General features: G+C 38.0%; 1 protein-coding gene across 2 annotated transcripts in view; it reads right to left on the bottom strand.

Annotated features, from left to right (window-relative positions):
* The window catches only part of LOC122568553 (LON peptidase N-terminal domain and RING finger protein 1), a 62259-nt gene that overhangs the window by 16243 nt on the left and 28422 nt on the right, over positions 1–17594 (bottom strand). The window contains exons 1-3 of one of the 2 annotated variants that reach the window (XM_043728428.1): positions 10907–11134; positions 2536–2654; positions 663–785 (exon numbers count right to left, since the gene is read on the bottom strand). In XM_043728428.1, the coding sequence (XP_043584363.1) occupies positions 663–785; positions 2536–2654; positions 10907–11108 (444 nt within the window). In that variant the 5' untranslated portion in view covers positions 11109–11134. Of the gene's footprint in view, positions 1–662; positions 786–2535; positions 2655–10906; positions 11135–17594 lie in introns of those variants that run through there. The other variant, XM_043728427.1, reaches the window with a different exon arrangement.

Genomic DNA, 17594 nt, shown 5'->3' with positions numbered 1-17594 from the left:
GTCAAAAGTAACTTACCAGTAGAAGTATATAAATATCGTTAACAAATTACAGCAAGAAAATTGTTACAAGTAATCTTTCATTATCGATGTCGAAATAAAATTCACTTGTCCCCTGTCATTGTAGCTCATAGTACATATTATTGTAAGGTTATAAGAAAACGCGTAGAATTAACCGCAGACAATAACGTCATCTTTATCGAAGTTTATCAAGAAAAGCGTGGAAAACGCGTAATAAATTAACTTGATAACAATCAACAGAACGATCGAGATAACAGTGAACATAGTAAATGAGTTTCTTTTTGTGCATTTTTTAAACACGCAGTAAACAACTCTATAATTTCATCTTTTATAGCCACTAAAGAAATCACAATTATTTCAGGAAAAAAATCTAATTTATCTGACAGACTTTGTTGCATCGTTCAAGGATGGCAGATTTTATTTGTCAGTCTCCTTCTTCAAATTATCGTAAATCGATTGATCGCTAAGATCTCGATATTGAAATAAAAACGATAAGAATATTATTGCAGCAATTCTACGCTGTTTTTCTCTAACAGAAATACGTCAAAGGGTCGCGCGGGTTTTCGCAGTGGAACAAGGCGCGAAAGGTGAACGTTATCCGCAGGACGACGTAACATTTAGACTTAATATAAAAATCGACATACCTTGATCAATTCGTGACGCACAGCTTGAGGATTCTTGTCGATAGCTACGCTAATACAAAGGGCAAACAGCGCCTCCTCGTGTCTGCCAAGAGCCGACAAAGCCACCCCTCGTCTGTAATGACCCTGTTGACAAATGACAAAGCAGTAATTAAAATCCGCTCCATTTTAACTGGTAATTGATATCTCATAAAATGAAAATCTTATGAAATTCTTATGGAATATTCAGAATATTACTCAATAACCCGTTCTACTCACGCGACGAATATCGATAGAAAAATATTTACTTTATTATTTATTATTTATTTAGTTCGTGCCTCTCGGCGATAGAAAAATAGGAAAATATTAAAAGCCTGTCAAATCCATAATTTAGTTAAAAGATAATTTCCTAAGCAAAGTATCTCGAATAAACAGTTATTTTCAATTTTCACTTTTCACCTTAACGGGACTGACATAAACGCGTAATTGATGTACAACGGTACCAAGACACAAAACCAACTACAAAGATGTATGGGATGCATAGGCGTAGAAACAGGAAGAACTTTATCGATGAATCAACTTTGTTTTATCGAAGAATCAATGTTGCAAGAATGCACGGCGTGAAGTTCATTCATTTTAATTGGTTCGTTCATGCAAATACAAAATCAGTCAGATCTTTTTTCTCTGAGCTTAAATTATTCACTACGCATGTAAATTGCTTTACATAAACCAATACAAACGATTACTTGTATTTCATTATATCGGCGGATGATGCACGTGGTTTTTTTCCTTATGCTGCACGATATTTCCATTGTTAGCAACAATGTTATCTCGTGATAATACAAACCGTTATCAATTTACGTCATTACTATAAATGATACAGCTACCGCGGCGTTATCGATCAGAAAAAAATTCGTATTTTGAGCAACATGTTGGCGAACTTAATGGACAGACACAACATTACAATTGATCGAAGTATTTTTAATTCATGATTATAGGAATAACAGAAAACGGAGATAAGTTTAGATATTAATTTCATTTTACGAATAAGAAACGTCGAAATATTATTATTTAATAAACTATGAATTTTTTAAAAATAACTTTTTATCGCTAGCATTACCAAAAGTTAAACTAATGACAATTTTTAATATTTACCATCCGTTTCGTAGCGGAAAATTAATTCAGTGAAATATACGTAAAATTAATGAAACTGAAAGAAAATTCTTCCTATTTGTCACGTTTCTCAATAGGGTGGTTGCTTTGAATCAGACTATCAGACATCTCATCTAACCCTCGGATCTCGGTTGGAAATAACGTGTCACGCGTGGCTTGGTGAGTTCGGGCCAGGATTGGGTTAAGGGTAAAAGGACAATACGTAGCTAGACATCTGATCGAACTGCGTGCCAAGTAGGAGAAACACGCTGCTTCTTATGTTACAGTCACGTAGGAAATTTCAATCAAATATGCTTGTACGCAATCGTTATTTTCAATTTTACATGTCACATCTTTTTTAGCTTTCATACAAATATTTGAATATTAAAACGGATCGTATGACAAAAGATAAATATGGCGAAAATACCTTTTGACTTATATCGAATAAGATGTACTGCAATTAAATAAACAGCTTTATTCATAATTTAAAAACCATGCGTCATAACTTATTAATATATTATACGTGACACATTATTTTCATTGACTCGAACGTTATCACGCGTTTCTAAAAAGGCGCACGCCGAGAAATCCATCTAATTCTATGACAAGTAGAAACTAAGTTGACATAAAACATCAAATAAATTATTTTCTCGTATACACGCGATACAAATTATTTGCACGTACACTGCTCCTTTGCACGCTATTCTAACGCGATAATGTACCATGACATAAAGGTGTTTCTCACCTTGCCCCAGTCCGGTCGTAGCCTAACAGCATGATCAGCATCCGTAAGGGAGGCTTGAGGCCTATTCAGCAGGAGCAAAACGTGAGCCCTGTTGCTAAGATGGAGTGGGCTGTTTGGCGCTGAAACAGGAGGAAACAGGAACGTAAAGCATCGCTAGGATATTGACTCCGATGAGTACAGACGGGAATTCTCTTGGCAACAAGATGGTCCCTTCTGTTTCACCGCAATACCTTTTCTCGCAGATTAAATTTCGGGGAAAGATTTCACGCAACAATCGAGGAAATTCTTGGACAAAGCCGATGTTTCTAAAGCCTCTAAAAATTCTGCGGGGAAGTTCAATTCGATCAAACAATTTCCTTGTCACGACAAATATCTTTTTCGCTTTTGCATAAGCGTAAAACGATCTCCCGCTGAATACAAATTCGTGCAACTGAATGACGCTCTCCAAATCTCGACATCGTTCTTATTCTTAAATCGTTATTCGATAAGCGTTCGCGTCATTGAGATTTCGCGACGAATGTTGATTGCCCGAGAAGCCATTTCAATCGTGTGAATAATGTATAAAGCGGCACGTAAATTAAGAGATTAACCAGCCGTCGCAGAATCGTTAATTATTTTGTACTTTTTCGTAAAGAAAGTAATACCATGGCGTAGATTTCTTCGTTACGATAAAACTACAAATCGCGAATGGAATAGAATAACGGTAATAATCGCGTAAAAAGGCAATTCGTTTATTTATAGGATATGCCAACAGGGAACATTATGCGACGCAAGCGTCGACGTTTCTCTCCCAATTTATTCACAGAATATAAAATTGTTTCATAAGTTTTCAGAATGTACCGTACATTTGTAGCTTTATCATTCTGATCTGGTTTCTCATTATACGAATATGTATTCCGTTTTGAAAGAATATTTAAACAAAAAGTAGAATTTATATCTTTACGACTATCGTGAGTCACAATAAGATAGAAGCAATCCTATCTGAACATCGAGCAAAAGAAATCTTCTCCACGAAGAAGAAATATATCATCGTTTCTTCGTCGTCCTTAAGGTAACATTTAAATTTGCGTCATTCGAAGATTATTGCTGAAAATATTGATGAAAATAAATAAATAAAAAATAAAAGAATAATCAAATTTTCTTCGCGTACATACAATTAATACGAAATTATGGAATTGAGCAGAGGCATTAGACCGATCCGGAATCAAAGAAAACGATTTCGATCTCATTACTCCTCCCGTAAACGCCGATCGAACGAATCAGCCTAATGCAACGTTTCATCCTATAATTTGCTCAAGGTAAAGTTTACTATGAACCAAACGCTCGTGTAAGCCGAATGCGCGTAGTCACGCTGGAACATCGTCATGTAACTTTCTCGAAATAGGTTTGTACGCGGTCACGATTTCGATGGCATCCGTTCCTCTTCGAGACTGTGCGCATATGAACGAAATATCTACCACTATTCCATAATTACGACTGTTCGCTGAGTGATTGAAGCTTCATTTATTACGCATAAAATATCATTTAAACGCGAGCTACTAGCTACTATTCTCTCCGTCGTAATAAAATCAAGTCGAATGAAAAGTTTCTTTTATATGGTAAATTAAAATTGAATTTATATGACGCGGTAATATGACTATTTAACTTTGGTCGATAAAAGCATCAACAAATATCAATCCAACCATTTTAAACTCTCCACTTTCTGATCAATATTCTCAACAATCTTATCTTATAACAGTAGATATATCTCTTTCAATAATAAAAAATCTCTTTGCCAACATTGAAGATCATATCAGTACTAAGGTTCCAAGTATTACAATAGCACAAATCATCAGACTTCGCGATCAATTCAAAACCAAATCAAATTGCTCATCGTCAAAATTAAATATCACGTTAATTTCGATCTTCCAAATGATACCATAAATCATCATAAAACTCGTTATTGCGGCCATACTAAAACGTGGTACAAAATTTCATCGTCACGACCCTATTCTGTCTTCATAATCGCACTAGGTGACAAAGCAATCCGGTGAATAGAGTATTCGTATATCGCAAGACTAAATGTCGCACGCGCGACAATCCGCAAAACACGTTTAAAGAAGATTTACGATGTCGACAGACCTGCGGTCAGCGTTGATAAATGGAGGTCGATGAATCGGTTCGACTTGGCATTGGTGGTGATGGCGCGTGCCGGAAATTCGTCCTCGACCAGGCAAGGGCCTCTACCCGCGGAGGCAATGACATTGCTCACAATGCCAGGATGCAGTCTCGCCTGTATCGTGCAAATCGCCTGCTCGTCATTCGCAACCAACGCTTTTCTTGACGGTACTGTGGCAGCTTGTTGCTCGTTTTCGTTCAACTGACACCGATTATGACAGTGAGGGTTTAGCGTGAAGAATTGCGATTTTACGGTCGAACGATGAAGTAAACTGGCCGCCTTACAATTCTCTTTTTCACGCTGGGTATAAACTTCGCGAGTTTACGAGTTTGCTTCTCGTTTAAAACGTCGTGTTTTAGTAATAAAACTTAAACCGGAGATTGTTGACTTTTCGAATTTTTTCGCTAAATTTACGTCCTACTTGGATTTCTACTTGACAAGAATGAATTTACGTAGAAGGTAGTTGACGCAATATATTGGCATCGTTGCATTTAAGGAAAATAAGCTTCTAGAAGAAAATATATTTATATATGACTAAAAAGAACGAAAGTTTACAGAAAGATAAATTTAATTAAATCTAAAAGCACTTGTTATTGTTTATTCACCTCTTAAGGCAAATTTAATAAACTCTGGCAGGCCACGTATTCAAGTGATAAATAAATTAAGTTTCAAAAGCAACAGAAACGCGTTTCTCAGCTGTGTTGGAAATTTTTAGCTCCCGTGTCGTATCAGCATCGTATCAGCAAAATAAAACTGCAATCCGTTGCTCAATTTTCCAAAAATAATATTTTCAGTTATATTTAAGTAATACGTGAATAATGTATAGCGGGCAAATTTAAAGACAAATCTGCGAAGTAAAATAACATTTAAATCTTTAATAACGTGATTTATAGAGGGATTAACCTCTCTAAGAAGCGAAATGCATAAAAGAACTCTTCTACATTGAACAGTGCGTTCCAAATGCGGTTTCGTAGGCAAGAGGGACGTTTACATCCTTAACGAGTGAACGCGGCTCATAAATTCTCTGTTAAAAATTCCATATTCTTCTGGAAAGGAAGAGCCAACATCGAAACGACGTTTACAGCTTTAAAAAGGAAAAATGTTCAACTTCCTGTAGTTTACGGAAAACGATTGAAAAAGAAAGAAAAATACATAAAAGCAGAAAGACATGAAACCATCTTCTTCCATGAGATCATCGTCGAAATTTATTTTCAAGCTTCTGGAGGTATTCGAGAAATACGACAAGAGCATTACGTTCGATACGAAAATTTTGGCAAAATATTTTCACTTTTATTTTTTTATTTTTTTTTTTTCGATACGACATACCTAATAATCAAATCCCTAAAAATTCAAACGAACATAGAATATTATTTTATTTCTATAAACTCGTCGCGAGAGTGCAACACGATACGAAAAGAAGTCAAAGTCATTAAAAAACAGGGCCAACCACTGCCAACCAGTTTCGATCTGAACCGCTCTGCTGCGAAGAAAGACAAAGGGCCTTCTGAGCGCGTCGCACGAGAACAGGATGTCGGGTTCAATCGATAGAAGTTCATTCCGAGAACAAGTTACGAGCTGCAATAATCCGCAACACTTCCACACAGACGCAAGTAATAGTCTGCCCACGCGAGTACCTCCCGAGGAGAAGCAAAAAAGAAAAAGAAAAAAAGAAACAGAAAACCAGGTCCGTCTAACCGTTCAACCAAGTGCACAGAACATCACCACGTTTTTTTCCAGACAAATAAGCCCTTATGTATCTTATACGTATCGTTCAAGTGTTCCTGCACTGTGAAACACATGTAAATGAGATTAAAGGCTGATACAAGCAACAACCTTTACCCTGAACATCTAACGAATAGACACGTGATCGACCAATGGACGAGATCCAGATGTTCGTTGAATTGGCCGGATGAGTCAGCAAAAGAGCACGTAAAAGTGTCACTGGAATTTTGGACCGTTCTTTGAAGCATTTTTTGTGTGCATGCAAAAATAGAAATCCTGGAATGCTTTCTGATTTACGGATACGAGGAAAATAAATCTTAGTATGGTATTTAGGATGATCTAAAATCGTATTCGCATGTAGCAACGTTGAAGATATATTTATTTCCTTTGTGCACTGTTTTTAACCGAAGAAGGCTTATGACTTGATTGAAACTAATCATAAAAATGATCAACCACTCACAACTAATAAGATTATTCGTTAATTCGACCGATCGTATTACACGGTATTATATCTCTATTTCCTGGCTACAGAATCGAGATGCAGACCATACGAGTAATCGATTACACACTTATTCCACTTAATCAACTTGATTACAGCTTAAAGAGGTTGCGTTAACGAGTTTAACAACTGCATGTCTGGTTGCCGATTTATTTCTTCTCGGAATAACATGTGTCTGGAGGTGCTCGGAAAAAAGAGACAATCTCTATCTTCGTTTAAAGCTACGTCTATGTAACGGCTGAATTGACGTAACTTCATTAGAAAGGAAAGATACAATTTAGAACATAGAAGTAATTCGATCAAAATGTATCCGCCTGCTTTCATCCCTACTGAAATACACACAGCAAATCAATATTAGCCGATATCGGTATCAATGATTTAGGGCTTCACGGTTCTTGAAGCCTTTCACTTTTACAAATTTGCTAAATTTAACCTTACTGGAACTTTAACTGATGACTAACTTATAATAACTAACTCGTAGCTAACGACATATCGCACCAATAAATGTACTGAACGGATCACGTACATAGTCGGGAAAAGGAATTAGCTTTTGTGGAAAAGAAATTCACTGATAAAAGAAACAAGACATTCGTTCGTCGTAGTTGAGTCACACAAGAAGAAGTGTCGTTCATAATATTTAAATCGAAAGAAGAGCGTGAAAGAAACCTACTGTTGCAAGAAATAAGAAGCAAGAAAACAGAGGAGGCAGTGTCGATAATTAATTAGACGACCACGATATCGATGAAAGTCGAGCTATCGCAGACGAGTGCGTTCATCGAATAATGGACGCTTCAATAAAAACGCTTTGGTTTATATTAGGAGCGGAATATACATCGCCACGATCAACATCGCCAATAAAACCGTGAACAAAGTTAAATAAAGGAAATGCCGTTAACCGACAACGGTATTACGGCGACGACACAATCTGTAAAAAAAAAAAAAAAAAAAACAGGAAAGTAAAAAATAGTAAGCGGTCGCAGAATAACAAGGTATACTTGAACATCGTTAATTAGCATAATGTAAATTTTTATGCAGATTTGTATCCAGATGAAAACTTGTAGTAGAATTACAATAGAGATTTATTTTATTTATTGAAGATTATAAATACTTTACCTTGGATATTTTATATATCATCGAATATCGTTCACGTTTCGTATCTTCATCACATTTTTCATCTTTAGATTTCCCGCAAATACAGCAAAAATCACAAAAACATAAACAGCAATGTAAGGTAACAGCTGCTAAACATTTTAAAATAATTAACAAGGACCAACGCAAAGGGAAACGATCCAAATAAGAGAACCATAATCGAGTAAGAAACTCCTCTTAAGCCAAGATATCGGAGCCAAGAGAACGGTCTAAACTACAACAATGCAGTAGAACATGCATCGGGATATTCTAGAACGGCAAGATCCCGAACTACGTGACCTCAAACTTATAGAATACTCTAACCCATTTCGGAACCATCAAACTTCAAAGTCCATAATCCTAAAGTTACGAGATTTACTTTTATAACAGGAACATGGAATTTCCAGGTCCACGACCTAGGGATCGTAGCACGTGTCCCGATAAACCACTGATCCGTGGAACCTAGTAATCCATGATCCAAGTGTCATGAGACCTGTCCTGATCTACAATTGAAGCGTGTGACCTCGTAATCCATGCTGTTGGAATTTGCGGCCAATTTCTACAACGTAGAATCTCACGATTCACGACCACATAGTTGCGAGGTCCATCTGAAGCCATTCATGAGTCAGAGGATCCTATCCCATCTATTCTTTCTACCCCTGTTCGATGATCGTAATCTCCGAACCTCGACACCAAATTTTAAACCACGGACATTAAATATAAAGTCCAGGAGTCTAGACTTGTTTTCGGTGTCCAGAATCTTTGAAATCTGGAATCTGAGATTCTGAATCCAAATCTAAATTCGACTAGGGACCAATAACATCTTAGATCCAGGAACCATAGTTTCGGGATTCATAGATTCAGGATCCATTGTCTGGGGTCAAAGTTCAAAATAACGCAAATCTGGCAACCACGTGATTCGACAATAATTTGAGATAACATTACCAGGATGAAAATTTCAAGCGATTTATATCTCAGGACAAGTCTTATAATAGCGGTGTTGCGAATTTTAGAATTTCATAGCTCAAAGATGTTCCGATATTGGCTGTAAACCTTCATTGTAATACATGGCGATTCTTGTCACGTTGGATACGTCTGTAGCTACTGACTTGACTGCATAACGGGTCAAATCGAAACACACGAACCGTAGTTTCCTGGATAGGAGTTTCAGTGCAATAAAACTTATTGCATTGTGATTATCATAGAATTCGTTGTAACTCCAATTGTATCTCACTTCGTTGATTATAAACTTCGCCATCGAGTTAAGTAACTCTGTGGAAACTTCAAGTTTAATGCAAGTCTATGTGAACTTTGTTTCCAAGTTAATCAACTAGTCATCCAAGTACTGCGTCGTTCCTCCAATCGATAAAATACACTAAATTAATCGAAACACGTAAAGCGCTGTTCTACTATCTGCAAATACAAACATAGTTGTCCCCATTTTGCACGCGAACGTGTGATTTCAGAAATATCGCATCAAAACGAAACTTTTAAGATCGATCGACGAACGTTAGTATCATTTATACTCAATGAGCACCTATTTTACAGTCGTTAGAAAAGCGTCATTAGCGTAGTTCTTATTTTATCATAAAAGAGAGTAAAATTACTTTCAAATAAAAGTAAGGCTGGTAAGATCTCGGTTAACGCTCTTGTAATTATACTTGACGATATCGCAAAATACACTTAATTGTGCCGAGACTGACGAGGTCAAACGTAGAATGTGTCTTCATTTATCGTGAAGTACGAAGTTCGCTCGATTCAAGATTCTTCGAATCAACCTGTAAGGATATTTATTCCTCAATTTTAAACAAATCCCCTCAAATCGCAATTTCTCAAATAAAACATTCTCACCACGTTACAATCCAGATTTTCTCATTTCTAATCTCCGAATTTTTGCACATCAATGAGAAATTCGAAAGTGCCAGGCGATATAAAATGGTCATAATATACAGAAATACGGAAATTACCCAAAGTAGAGTACCCGTTTTAATTAGATTCTACTCTTTCGTGTTCGTAAAAATATGAATTTGCATAAATATCCGTAGCGCGGTCGTTACCATGCAGAAAGTGCAGCTATGAGATATATCGAAGAAAGGGACCGCCGTAACAATGGTCGAAAGAATGAGACAAAACGGACAGTCAGAAAGACGTGAGAAAGAGATAAAGGTCGAGTTCGAGAAGCGAGTTAACAAGCCGTTGTACCTCGAGCAACAGCAGCAGCAACGACAAGCACAGCGATGAAGTACGCGGCCGGGTGACCGACCTTTACGTAACGCTTGGCTGTTTGCGCCGGAACGGCTGACGTCCATTCGATCCAACGGCGATGCGTCGCCCGATGCAGCTGCACCAGCGTGTCGAGAGAAGACCAAAAGACCCTGTCTCCCGCGACTCACCCCGTTCCCCGCGGCTTTGACCATCGTCTGATCAAACCAGCGGACGACTACCTGCGATCGCGTTCTACTATCGCGAAGGATGCGTTTAGCCGTGTCAAATTGTTCTTTTTTTTTTTTTAATTGTATATCTTTTTATTGTTAACAAATTTCTTGAGCTTGGGAAACATACTAAAAAAAATGATTATCGATATGCAGTAAATTCAGAATAAATCATGCATGGAACTTGTATACGTAGAACCAGAATAAACGATGAACGATCAACTCCGTTTATTGCGTACAGCAGCATACGCAAACGTTTCCTAAAAATATATTCGCCGACCATTACATGACACGTACATACAATTGATTTAAGGCTTTCGTACGATACCATAATTCAACTTTGACATAACGCGAAAGCAGTAGCAGCAGGTTGGCCGTGCGTAAGACAGCAAAGCACAGCGTGCATCGTATCAACGGCACATATGTACTTACTATTCCCTCCTTTCGTTCTGGTAACGATCAATAATGCTCCACGTGTCGACCGGTGGAACGTGCGTCGGGACGACGACAGTGTCCCTTGACACGCCACTTGCCAAAGTATTCTCGCGTAATTCTTTTCGCACGCGTCAGTTTGCATCATCCGCGGAAATCGCGCGACGCGCGTACAATGCGTACTCGACGCGTCGTTTTGCATAAGACATCTCCGCGATCTCTGTGAATCGTGTCACCCAGCCAATTTACCCAACGCCACTGGCACCTCCTGTTACGTAGAGGTAGGAATCGCTTACGTTTCCCGGATGCTTTCGCGGGCCAAAATAATCGCAAGAAATCGAAAGCCTTACGAAACCGTTGCATACTGGCGGAAACGCGACAAGATTTTCCGATGAACGTGGACAAGCGTGGTTTCTTCTTTCTTTTGTACAGTTTCGACATATCCGGTGTCGAATTTTAGTTCCATTTCGCTATAAGTAGATCGTGAACTTTCCTGCGAATTTATATTTTTATGCAAGCAACTAAAACGAATAGAATTTACATAGAGATTTGCACTATCCTGTAAATATCAAAGTACTGCAGTTTGAGTGTTCTTTACATTTTTACGATTCTGTATATTTTTACATGTTTTTCTATTCATTTAAATAAATATCTGCAGTCTAGTTACAAGATTAGATTCTGTATTCTGATAAGATTAGGTTAATGACAGCCTGCTTTATACTCGCTTTTCTTTATATATTTATCTGCTACTCCCAGGGTCATAGATGTATCATACATTGGAGTACGTGACAAAGATGTATAGTAACGATTATTGGTTCTGTTAATCGTGGATGTCATTGTTATTCTTCCAGTGCAAGGAAGTTATATATCGTTTCGCTAAATTCGCTGACGGATAGGAAATGGAATTGTCGAAACTGACTTGCATTTTTTAACGTTCGAATTGCAAAGGTTATAATGTTAGACAATAATTTCAGTGAAAGTAGCTTAAAAACTACTTTATATCGAGCGTGTATTTATAACTAGCAACACTTAAGTACATATTTCGTGATAGCAATTATTACGATTGAAATATCTAGAAATAACATCTCACATCAAGTAATTATGTGTCGTCGTAGCTGGGAAAATTACTGGGTTCGGAGATTAAAAATAGAAAATAAAGAAGAAGTATCTGCTTTTAACTTTAACAATAACGAGTACTTCGAATAAGATGTCACTTGTAGAAATTGGAAATTGGAAATTTTTGAATTAAGTAAGCAGGATCAAAAGGTCTGCGATATTTGAATTATTTAAAATAAACTGCAGCTGCTCAGAGAGTTGGAAATTGGATCGAATGCTCTCTGCATTTCAAACAACCAGATCAAACTTTCACAAACATAACGAAATGTATGCATAATCAATAAAAATAGCAGAGATTGGCAACGTCGTTGCAACGGTGGACGACTATGATCGTGCAATTCCTCGAAGCAAAGCACGGAAATCATTGTTTGCCGTCAGCTGATACGTTTCACCAACGTGTCGTGCTAGTTGTAAACGGTAACATTATGTAACGACACTTTACAGGTGTAATAACCGATACATTAGCCGACCACGATTGGATGTCTTCTGATCGTTTTACAAATTGAATTTCACTTTGCATCATTACGTTTACCACTGAAATAACCCTGGCGACTTCTATGAGCGCGATACTATTTACTTCCACGTGACGTAGTAGCACTTTCGAAAATTACCGACGACTTAGCTATTACACCTGACATATTTCTCTCGCCACTTGTATTTTATTTCTCGTGTTTATTTTCCTCCTATGCCAACAAAAACCTTCATTTCATAAAGCAAATTGTGAACGATAAAAGCAACAAAGGATACCACCGCCGCCATTAGCGTACGTATGTTTATTTCCAAAAATTACTATGTTTCAACCGATTTGTTTCAAGAATGACGGAAGATAGCTATCTCTTGTAATCTTGCTTTTACTTCTTTCGTCAGTCATCAAAATAATATTGAAACACCCCCTGCAAAGTCCCACCTAAGAGCATCTATCATTATATTATCAATTTTTCTTCCACGATATCCTGAAAATCCTATGCAGATAGAAAATTCCCACAATATCATCTGTCGTTTTCCTGCGAGCGTCCTCGAAACAGCGCGATAATCGCATATTATTTTCACGCGCGTTAGAAGCCAAAGGAATAGAACAGGTAGCTTTCTCCAAGCCAAGAAAGCGACGATATCCGCTGACCGGCCTCGCTGTTTCGCTTTGCACAGACACACGGCCATTTTTCACGGTCAAGTACCGCCCCGCTGATGCTTTCGTTCGATCGAGTTTCCTGGCTGTCTCTGACCTACTCTCCCGGCCTCCTTGACGCCGCCACTTCAGCTGCAGTGTTCTCCACTTCTTCGAAGCAGTCGACGCGCCCAGATAGCCAGCCGACGAACAAAATGTAAATGAAATAACCTCGTCCTTGTCTGTTCGCGATAGAAACGAACGTTCGTGAAACGATGGATAATTTCAGAGGTGATTCCGGCAACGATTTTAGAAACGATTTCGATGGTAATTTTAGAATCTGTTTTTAGGGAAGATCTCAGAGGTAACCGCGGGGAAGATTTCAGATACGAGGAGAATTATTGAAACGAAAGTAGAAGCTCGTGAAAAGTGGTTAGGCAGCGAGTTAATCGCAGACTCGCCTTGAAGTCACGTAATTCCTTGGAAACCCAGATTACTTCCTATCGGTAATGACTTCCTGAAGAGGGGACTTTTAGGAGTGGTTGGCGACTTTTCATACTGCTTGGTAGAAGGCACCTGATTTTTGTAAAGTTTCTTTGTTCCTTCGTGTTAAAGACCGAGAGTTTGAGGTACAAGGGTCTGTAAGAATAAAGATTCGAGGCTTGAAGAAACTGTCTAGGATCCTCTTATTTGAAGTTGATAGCTCGAAGTGAAAGAATGTCTAAAAATAAACGAGAATGATGCTCGAAATGAACGAATTTGAAGTTTAAAGAACTCGAAGAGTTCGAAACAATAATATAACGTACATGGTCAAAGTGTGCGAACACGCGTCGTATTTTCCTAGTTACCTCATTCGGATTTGTTACGATAATTTTCAGCGATCTTTTAATTCGTAAATTGATCTTTCGTAAGGACCTCGTAATGAGTACGTATATTCGTAGATTATCGTTTTACGATAAATTATTGCGTACAAACATAGTCGGTGAAAGATTACCACGCATTTATACCTAATTTGTACGTCTAGTTTATTCTGATTTCTAATTAGAAAAACGTGCATTTAGAGAACATTTTGTATTTCATGTAGAACATACATAATTACGTAGAACAGCAATTTGCTTTCACCATAATGTATCTACGTCAAAGAAAGGAACATTAAAGCCTCTCTCTTACTAACAGCCTTGGCTTCGAATCTTCTACCACCACACTATTTTCACCCTAAACAGACAGTTTTACGCTTTTTGTTTACAAGCGGTTCTAATTTTACGCTCTTCCATATTCCAATTTAAAGAACAAATCTCCTACGGAATTAACTTTACAAACCGCCGCTATTAATCATTTCTCTAATCTTCAAGCAGTCCTCGATCTTCCACTAAATCTGCCCGATAAATTCTCAACGCGGCGCAACCTATCATCTCCCAATCGTCTACCAATTTCCAATTTCTTAGTTACTCCCCGAGGTGTATCGTCCGGAGTAGAAGTCGTAAATCGTCGGAAACTCGCAAGAAGCAGCGCGAAGTGGTAAGCCGAACGATCATCAAGAACGCTATGACTCTTCCGGTACGGTAACTCATCGTAAATGAACACGACCAATAACAAACCAGTCGTGGTAAAGCTTCAACGAGATCGTCTGACTCTTCGATGAATACGAAACGGACCTGATACACGTTTACGTTTCTCGACATGACAGTTGTCAATCGATGATAATAAATTAAGGAGCGGTATAAGTTTATTTACCATTAAGGAACAGTACTACTTCTATTTATATACATACACATACGATAGTAGTATAAATAGAATGGAATGAAAGAACAGAGCGCGAAGGTGGACGCCTTTGTTTACTAGTTACGTTACGAGTGAAAAGAGAGTTCGTAATATCGAAGCGTATGTTCTCAACCGTCCCTTTATACACAATTCATATGTAAAATAATAAAAATTGTGAATTGATATTTAAGAAAGAGATAATCAAGTGGCGATTATCAACCGATATAAATTGGACACGTAAGCTATGTCGATAAATTGCAAAATATTGTCTTAAGGCTTATTTACCATTAAGGAGCAGTATTATTTCTATTTGTATACATACACATGCGATAGTAGTATAAATAGAATGGAATGAAAGAACAGAGTGTAAAGATGGACGCGTTTGTTTACTAGCTACGTTACGAGTGAAAAGAGAGTTCGTAATATCGAAGCGTATGTTCTCAACCGTCTCTTTACGTACAATTTATATACAAAATAATAAAAATTGTGAATTGATATTTAAGAAAGAGATAATCAAGTGGCGATTATCGACCGATATAAATTTGATACGTAAGCTAATCGTCGATAAATTACAAAATATTGTCTTAACGCTAAACTTGCATTTTTTAAATCCCCATTCCATACTCCGTCTTTCATCGTTTCGTAAACTAATGGTCTAACCAATTACGTTCTAACAATTGCATCCACTTTACAACATTTTACTAAATCCCCTTGTGTTCGCATAGATGTTGAATAAATTCGAAGCAGCGGCTAATGTCGATGACTCGACGAGCTTCAGAGAAGAGTCGCACACGTCCCTTCCACCGTATATCCGCCACTCTAAGATGAAACCGATTAATTCCGTTCGTTCGTCGCTGGGCATACTGGCACTACGTTTTATGCGTAGCGCTTGTCCTTACATAACGCTTTTTATTATGTAATTGACAGAAACGTCGACCCTGCGCGCCTGCGTATATGCCACGGGCGAAAGTGTCGCCCGGTGTCGACGTCGATCCGAGGAAATCGCGCTTCTTTTCCAGCCGATCGATCCTCGTGCCAACCTCTTCTACGCTTTCACGCTATTCATCGATATTCGGGGTACATTATCTAGGCATGCGAACCATTGCATATATAATTGACTCTATCCCTTTGATAGCCATCGAACGTATGTTCAGTGCAATATTTTAGATTTTTTGGAGAATTGGACTTGAAACAATAGGAAGCAAGACAACTGATAAGAAGATGACAAACAATTACGAAATAATCGGAAATTACGAAAATATAATAATTACTAACAGGTAGTTATCCACGGTGTTGTTTATGTATTTTCATCCAATGTATATAATTTATAATCTAAATATATATATACATATATCGCCTGAAATGGCTGCTTTACTCGTGGAACCATAATACATATTATCGATAGAATCTAAGTATGTACGTGAGTTTCAAGTATGTCGAAACGAATCAGAGACAATAGACCCACATGTATCTGCATAGTGGTCATATCAAGATGGTTCCAAAGAATTTTAACGCATCGAACTAAATGAAAATTTGCCCGCGCTAAATCCAAAGAATAGGACGAACGATGTAACAATTGTCGGTCAATTCTTTCAATCCATATAACGTTATTTTCGTCGTGCGCGACCGAGCATTCACACGACGAAGAACTTGCGCTTTTTCGCGTAACGATGCTTAAGAAAGAATTCCCGTCAAATTTCAAAAATTCATCGATACTGGTTATTTCTGTATCAATGCTAATTGACAATTTTGCCAGCTATCGTTCTATTTTACCTCAGAAATTCAAAATGGAAAATAAGAGACGACGTTATTTTTGGAACAATATGATACTTTGGTCCGCTCGATGGTAACGACGATTAAACGTTCGTGGCAATTTCCTCGGACAGAGGAACGGTAGATCGGACGTACTTCCAAGCGGTGCTCTACGTTAGATAATATAACGATGGCCGAGGCAGCTACGGCTGGGGCTCTAGTGTCAACGTAACCATTTATATAAATCTATCGTTACGTAATCGGCCGGTCGATCTCCACAACCAAATAGATTCGGCCCGTGCTGCCGTTACGCGACGCGCACAGCGCGGCCACGTGGTCTATGCTGCTTCTGCTGTTACCGCTATTCTTTGCTCGATGTTCATCCTTCCGTGTTTTCAGTCTTTTGTACCTTCGATCCATGTTTTCTGTTCTTTTTTCTTTCCTCCGCTGCTCTTTATTTTCTTTTCCTCGCATCGCGGATTGGTGATAAAGGGATCTGAGGAAGCGTTCCGAGGAATAAAAATTCCTTTCCTACGACTGACAGCCTTTGAATCGTAGGCGTAAACCAGGAAGCGTCGTTTGTTTTGAGATAAGCGAAGATAGCATGAAATCGGTGTACGTATTTTTAGAATTCCTGGTATTGTATGCAGGAAAATGTGGAGTTTTATTTTTTTAAACTTTTACGGATTTTTTTATTGCTTTTGTAGGTTCGAAGGATAACTTTAAACAGCGTATTTAGCGAATCCTTTGGCAGATGTCTTCAAGCGTATTCGTATGTCTTCGTGATTCTCGATGAATTCGGTTCGTACTTTCTGAATGAATAGATAAATAGATCTCTGACGAAATACTGAAAGCTCTTTAAGTTATTAAGGTAAATACGCGCTGTCTTATTTTTATATCGCGACATCATCTCACCTCTCGTTTCATATTCAATTTCATGAATATACACTAAGT

Source organism: Bombus pyrosoma, linkage group LG6 (assembly GCF_014825855.1).
Source record: "Bombus pyrosoma isolate SC7728 linkage group LG6, ASM1482585v1, whole genome shotgun sequence".
Lineage (NCBI taxonomy): Eukaryota > Metazoa > Arthropoda > Insecta > Hymenoptera > Apidae > Bombus > Bombus pyrosoma.
The sequence above is the reverse complement of the archived record's forward strand: the minus strand, read 5'-3'. Positions and strand labels throughout refer to the sequence as shown.